The sequence below is a fragment of the Lutjanus erythropterus genome, chromosome 5 (genome assembly GCF_056507025.1).
Source record: "Lutjanus erythropterus isolate fLutEry1 chromosome 5, fLutEry1.hap2, whole genome shotgun sequence".
NCBI lineage: Eukaryota > Metazoa > Chordata > Actinopteri > Lutjaniformes > Lutjanidae > Lutjanus > Lutjanus erythropterus.
Window position 1 is genome coordinate 16,357,163 of NC_139321.1, and position 7,231 is coordinate 16,364,393.

At 38.4% G+C, this 7,231-nt stretch overlaps 1 protein-coding gene across 1 annotated transcript; it reads right to left on the reverse strand.

Annotated features, from left to right (window-relative positions):
* Nucleotides 1-290: 290 nt before the first annotated feature.
* On the reverse strand, nucleotides 291-4,924 carry LOC146326601 (uncharacterized). The gene is made up of 9 exons (XM_084718375.1): nucleotides 4,816-4,924; nucleotides 4,533-4,711; nucleotides 3,642-3,757; nucleotides 3,418-3,468; nucleotides 3,219-3,329; nucleotides 2,171-2,321; nucleotides 1,939-2,080; nucleotides 887-926; nucleotides 291-775 (listed from the first exon to the last, which is right to left on the reverse strand). Exons 2-9 carry the CDS (start codon nucleotides 4,622-4,624, stop codon nucleotides 507-509), a joined length of 972 nt encoding a protein of 323 aa, XP_084574501.1. The 5' UTR covers nucleotides 4,625-4,711; nucleotides 4,816-4,924; the 3' UTR covers nucleotides 291-506.
* Nucleotides 4,925-7,231: the final 2,307 nt, after the last annotated feature.

A 7,231-nucleotide genomic window follows, 5' to 3' on the forward strand; every position in this document is an offset into this window, starting at 1 on the left:
AACCCAATGAAAGAATAAGATATTTTCTCAGGGCTCTGTGTTCTCTCCCCTGCCATGAACACAGCATCCTCTGTCCTGGTTGGTCTCACATGCTTTGGCCAGAGGGCCCTCATCTATTTTACATGGTAAACAGGAAGTAACACTGCATGTAGGGTTCAGTTGCAATGACCTGGATATTGTGTTATTTAACACCTGCAAATGCACAAATCAAAACTTTTTTCACTATTCAATGAATGATTAATCGTCTGACATCTATTATGATAAGGAATTTATTCAGATGGAGCATATCTACACAAAAAACACAACAAGAAGGTGAAAAACAGTTCCTCACCCACAGTTATTGCTTTTATTCACTCAAAATTATTCCATTTCAGTCATAAGAAAGTTTTTTGTCGTAACAAAAAGTGCTAGGAGATCCATCTGTAGCTGTGTCATCATGCAAAAGTGGATCAGAAATACTGTCTAACAACTGGAGTCATGGCAACACATCCCCGGGGTCTAAGCGGTCACTTGTTAACCACAGCTCTGTGTATCCTAGCAACAACTTCAGGATTTGGCAGGAGTGCAGCAGCCTGGGCCAGCTGGGGCAGCAGTGTGTAGGTGGAAGTTCGCAGGTACTGAAAGAGGTCCTGGAAGCCCTGGAGGTGAGCGACGACCTGAGGTGGAACACCCAAAGACCGCCCCAGACGCCTCAAACTGTTCCTGCTGCCGGCGGAGTCCAGCAGCAGGGACAAGTCCTGAACTGAGTCATAGTCGAGTGTCTCAATACTCTGACCTTGACAGAGGCAGCGCAGTATAAGTACAATGATCACCAACATGAACTTTAAAAATGAGTGCTAACAAATGAACTCAGACACTTATTTACTTTGGCTAAAGGAAAACATACCTTGAGCCACTTCCCAAATTGTCTCAAGTTTTTGCTCCATCTGATAATGACACAAAAGATAAGACAAGGTAAGAATCAGGTACAACTGATTCTAACATCAGCCTTACAAGAGCAAAATAAATTAATATATTGTGTTGATTGTAGTTAAAGCCTCTGAAATGTGAAAATATTGTAACTAAAACTAAATTAAAAGCTAAAACAAGGTGTCAAAATAAACAAAAAAGATTTTAGAAATAAACAAAACCTAACTGAAACAATTTTAGACAAAACTGTCTAATATAAAATAGTCTTTATCAATTTTTCACAAATCTGTTAACACAAGAAGCATGAGGAGGTGTTGGTGCATAATGTATATTTAGACTGAGATGTGAGTCAACTGTCTTCTCTAAGGGTTGTGTTTGTATTGTAATACCTATTTTGAACTTTTTAAAACTTGCTTCTGAAAAATACCACGATCAGTGAGTCACGATCATTAAAAAGAACAAATAAAAATGAACAAAACCTAAATATTTTCAAGCAATAAAAACTAAACTGAAACAAGCAAACCTACTCTGGAAACTAAGTGAAATTAAGCTGGATTGAAAACGAAGATTAAAAATGAAATAGAAATAAAAATTAAAGAAAAATACCAAACGACAGTGTATGATAACTGTGTAACTGTAACTGTGGACTGTCAGTATTTCTGAAATATTTTATATTCAGAGAAGAATCAGTGAATCTCTTCATATGCAAGTGAAAATCTAATTCATCTAAATAGGTTTCCATTCATCCCACTTGTACTTAAGTGATGGTAGAAGTCTCAATGGTGAAAATCCTGAAACCTCAACAAATAAAAGTCAAACTATCTCCATGGTTAGATGCCGCAATGGATCACTGGGATGTTAATACATGCTTTGTGATTTGTTTGACCGCAGTTTTTGTTGGTTTATGTGCTGACGAACTGAAAACATGAAATAACCATTAATAGAATCACTGGAGGACAAATGAAAGCAGCATGTACATCTTTCAGTGACCTTTGCGCTGAAAAAATATGATACAAAAATCTAGTTTACCTCCTCCATAGAGTAGCAGCTGCTTCGCTGTTCCTCCTGCGTGTTCTCCTCTTTCTGACTGGAGGGCTTGATGTTGGTGGTGACATTAATCACAATAGAAGTGGGATGCACCTCATCGTCATGGCTGAGTGAGTTCAGGCCTCTGGGTAGAGGTGAAATTGTTGTAAATAATTACATGGGGACAAAGAGGTAAATTGAATGAGTAATCAAGGTGTATGCATTTGCAAAGTACCTGAGGGGATCTTGAGCTAGAACAAGTGTCTCTGAAGGGGCCTCTGATTGTTTGGCAGTTCTCTCTGTTGGAGTGGACAAAGGCGTGTACTGAAGGTCGTCAGCAGACAACAGTCCTTCTTCAGGATGAGGACAGTAGTCGGGAACCTGCTCTGAACATTGCAACAAGGGTATAAGATATTAAAAAATAGTCAAGCAAACAAAAGAAAGATGGGCAGAAATGTCTAACATTATGGCGAGGTTGCACCAAAAAGGATTCATTTTTAAACCGTGGTTTAACTTTAATTTATGTTGCACCAAACTAGCCCATTAAGAAAGATTCAACTTAAACTTCTTTAAACCTCAGTTAATTTTTACTCCAAACCTAGATGAAATTAAATTCTGTTGCACCAAAACTTTGAATTTGAATTTAAAATGTGATCCAGTTATCTTTATCTTTAAATGTGCTGCCAGATGTACAATAATTATTGTATTTGTACCATAATTTAAACACTTGTATGATATACGATCGATAATTCCAGAAAGGCCAAATGCACGATAATTTTGATATTTCCATAAACCCACAAAGAAACCTTGTTTGAGAGCAGCCAATCACATCAGCACCACACTGATCAGGCAGCTGGTAGAGCAGAGACACAGTCTGGGGCTTTTATTTTGACGGGTAAGAACAGAAGGAGATGTTGTTTGATGGGCGGCGGTCGATTATGTGTAAAGCAATGAACAGTTATGGTGCACATGGCAAACTTTTGCCATTCTATATAGTATTCTGGCCCCCTCCAAGGTTATTTCTGTATGTACATAACTTTGGTTAAAATACAATCATTTTAACTCATAGTATGATGTTCCTGTATTTTGCATCAGTTACTGTAACATTCAATTAACTTTTTAGCTAGCTAGCAAACAGTATAACATTTAGCTACTTAGTATACAGTGTACCTTATTTTTACTTTTTGGCTAGCAAGCAAACAATTCAATTTAATTTCTAAATGTATTTATTTTTAAACTAAATCTGGTGTTTTGGTGCAAATCAGTCCATGTGTGTAACTCACTGAATCTCTCAGCAGTCAGGAGGAACGCCCAGAGCAGCAGAGCAACGAGGAAAATCGATGCTGCAGTCGCTGAACCAATCAGGACCATTGAAAATGTTTCTTCCTTTACTCCTTGAATAAACAGAAGGTCAGTCAAGTCAAATTCAACGCAAGAGTCGAAATGAAACACTTGTTTGTGAAACTCCACAGTGTTACTCACTCTTCTCTTTGGGTTCTTTAAAATTTCCGATGTGCTCAGTAACGGCGCCCTCTGTCAGAGGACAACAGTTATAACTCTTCATTGACAACATGTCTGAAACATCACTAGCCAATAAAACTATTTATACAAGCTTACAAATATTGTTAAATCTACAAACGTATTAATATTGTTCAGTCTATAAAACAATTTATACAAACTTATTAATATTGTTGTTTATCTCTTACTTCCTGTAGAGCGTCGAGCTGTCAGAAGCAAACACTCTTTATGGACTGTGTCATGGTTATAACAAGGCACACAGGGCAGCTCCACCTCCCCAGTCATGCTCCTGAGTTCATAGTACCTGTACACACAAATACGTTCATACACTTAAAGGTATGTAAGAACTGTACACCTGTTTAATTAATACTCCAGACAAATAGCTGCCGCCATATCACTACAGTAACTGCTAATTGTTGCTGTCATTAGTCAGTTAAGTCAGTTAGGCCAGAGATCTACTTGCTTTTAACAACAGATTTGCAGATGCATCGTCATCATCTGCCTCACGTATCCTGCATCTGTTTGGAGTGCCGGTTGTGTACATTCTCAGAAATGAATGCTGCACACAAATACAAACATGTGGCTAAAAAGCAAGTATATCTCCAGCCTCAGTTGTGCAGCTAGTGGTCCAGAGCACCAGGGGGAGTGTTGGTGTTTCCAAGAATGATATAGAAATAGCAGACAAGGATGTGAAGCAGGACAGGAGCAAGAATGACCATCAGTGTGCGCCCACCTCCAGAGGCCTGAGAGTTATGGCAGGGCCAGCCCTGGGGTGCCAGGAGCCAAACCCAGGAAGAAAACCACCTCTTTGTTGTTGGATTGACTCACTATTGCCTTTTGAGGTACAAAGTGGAATTACAAGACAGGACTGGCTAAAGCTAGCTGTTAGCATGCTAACTTTGGTAGATATCTCTGCAAAACAATACATAGATTTTGGCATTATGACAAAAATCTTAGTTCTTTCATTGTGTTGACAATTTCAGTTACATTTTATATGTTTTAAACTAAAATTCCTACATATTGTTCTTTAACACAAAAACAAATGGCAGCACATATCAGATGATGAGGCCGTGACTCACCCTGGGAGGCACCAGCCACACTGGGCATCACTGCTGGGTGAGCACGCTGTCTTCTCCAGGCGGTTCAGCAGATTGCACTGGGTGCATCGCATGCAGGGGGCCACACCTGTGTCTGCACTGAACTTCCCATCTTCACACAGAATACAGACACTTTCACCGCCGTCTCCAAATCCACAGTCCTGAGTTCGATGGATGACACAGACTTGAAGCCAGGAAGCAAAAATGGAACAAAAGCTACAGGGCATACAATGCTGCTGTCATTGTAAAGTGTTGTGTGTGTTACCTCTGAGAGCTGCTCTCCCGGCCCACATACAGGACATGCAACACAAGTGCCATTAGGGTGGAAGAACTCTGTCTGATCACAGCTGGGCTCGGATTTAACCAGCACACACCAAACCTGAGGACATACACATTTAAGATGGTGCTTTTAAGTGCTGGAGGAAATATTCAGAAACTTTACTATAGTGAAAACTTTAACACCACAGTATCAAAATACAGGGGTGGGAATCACTAAAGGCCCCACAGTGCAATACTATTCATGATACTTAAATTACAATACAATATTAGACAATTTTAACATTTTGCAATTTGCTGAGTATTGCGACAACATATATTGTGATGTATTACTGTCACCAAAGGAATCTCACTTCAAGCATTAGTATTGCAGTACACAGGATTGCCAAGCAGACAAATTTACCAACATTGTCATAAAAACCTAACAATCCCAATAAAAAGTCAGCCCCATCTAGTGGACTGAAATAGCAATTGATTTTATTATTCTAGTGCCACTTTAATTTGCATTTGCAATATTCTTAATAGGTTATATATTAAAAGATAAATACTTGGCTTCCATGTATTGATACAATAATGGCATGCAAAATATCATGATACTAATGCTGCATTGATTTTTTCACAGACCCCTTTTAAAATATTAGTGTCTGTAGCTTGAAACAATATATATATATATATATTCATTCTTCCAGGCATATTTTTAAGGTAGAAACGTCTATGAAAAATGGCACTATGGAAAATACTTGAAACAAGTTCATATGCATTGAAAACAGGTTGGAATATTCTTACAGCCCTGGCAGATTGACTTTTATTTCTGAAGAAAATAAGATTTTAATGACTCAATTAATGACAAAGAGTACTCAGTAAGCAATTTTGTGCACCAACCAATTCATCATACCATGTAGTATGAACTGAGAACTGAGTTTACTTTCCTGAACTGAAAATAGTGATGATCTGAAAATAACAAAGGGCGAAACACTTAAAGTCTTGGAAAATTGTGCAAGAAAACTGCTTAAAGATCAGACCTACCATGAGCAGAGCAGCATAGAGACAATCCATCATCGGCAAAGTGTCCATGGTCCTTCTCTCAGGAGGAGAACTACACTGAAACAGCAAGCCTAAAGATTTGATGACCTCTATTGTCAAACTTAAATACTTATATACTTATATATTTTAAAGAAAATTACACACACCTGACACCTAAAAAGCAAAGAAAAGCAGCAAACTTACTTGGCAAATTTCAAATGATCCATATAGTTCAGTAAGCAGCGTGTGTCTCACTGATTTGCAGCTCCCATCAGTGGCACACAGTGTGGTTTGCTCCTCATCCAGCAGAGGTAAAGTGGTGGGAAAGCTCTTCGGGAATCCCCCTCGTTCTACATCCCTTGTGACGCAGGAGAGGTTCCCAACCAGACTGTGAACCAGCGGACCAATGAATACGAGACTTTCAGGTCTCCCCCACCTGGGCCACCTCACGTCACACCTGGTCTTCTCATATTACCTCTGGGGAACCCGCTTGTTTTGGCTCTGGCTTCTCATGCAGGGAGCAGAGGAGGAGGGAATGGAATTAAAATGCATGAATGAGACCCTTGTTAAAGAAGGTGTTTCCAACAAGGAGGGCCTGTCTGTGTGTCTTTGCAGGCTGGAACAACATCTTTAATTCGACAACCAGCATGGTTTTAATCTCTTAGGTACTGACTCAGCCGACTGCCGAAGGTGACAGACATGTTGTGAATCATAAAACTGAGGGAGACAAAATGATTGAGCTGCAATGTCCTGTTTTACCACACTGTGGTAGTATGGAGCCATAAAACTGACAAAAAAAACATTGGTTGTTTAAATCAGTGGTTCACAATCCTTTTTTCTATCACTGAGTAAACTGACAACACCTGACTAAGTATTATGTTTCACATTATATTCAATGTATGATAATAACAATACAGAACCAGTGATGAACTGTAAAATTAACCCCATCAGTGAACTCAATAACTGCAGAAGGTTTGTTTAAAATGAGCAATTTTGCTAAATTTTGAGCAAATTATTCATTGAGGTAAGTTTTCCTAATAATTTTAGATTTTTTTTATGCAATTCTCTGTTTGTATGTATATTTCTAATTTGAACAATCACATTTAATAGCTTTCTTTTTAATTTTTTAAATATAAATTCAGTGTTTTCTTCTCCCTGATGGTTTGGCCATTGTTCGCTCTTTGGCTGTTTGACTGTGAGGCTGTTTAAGCAGAGAGTGAAGGTTCTGTGCAGCTCGTGTTTAGGACCTCAGGTGTTCTTTTTTTAATTAATTAATTTTTTTTTTTTTTTTTTTTACATCTAATAATAATATAAACTTTAAAAACAACAATTTCATGTAGTTCATCTAATTTCTGTCTTCATTTCTTATCTGACATAAAAGA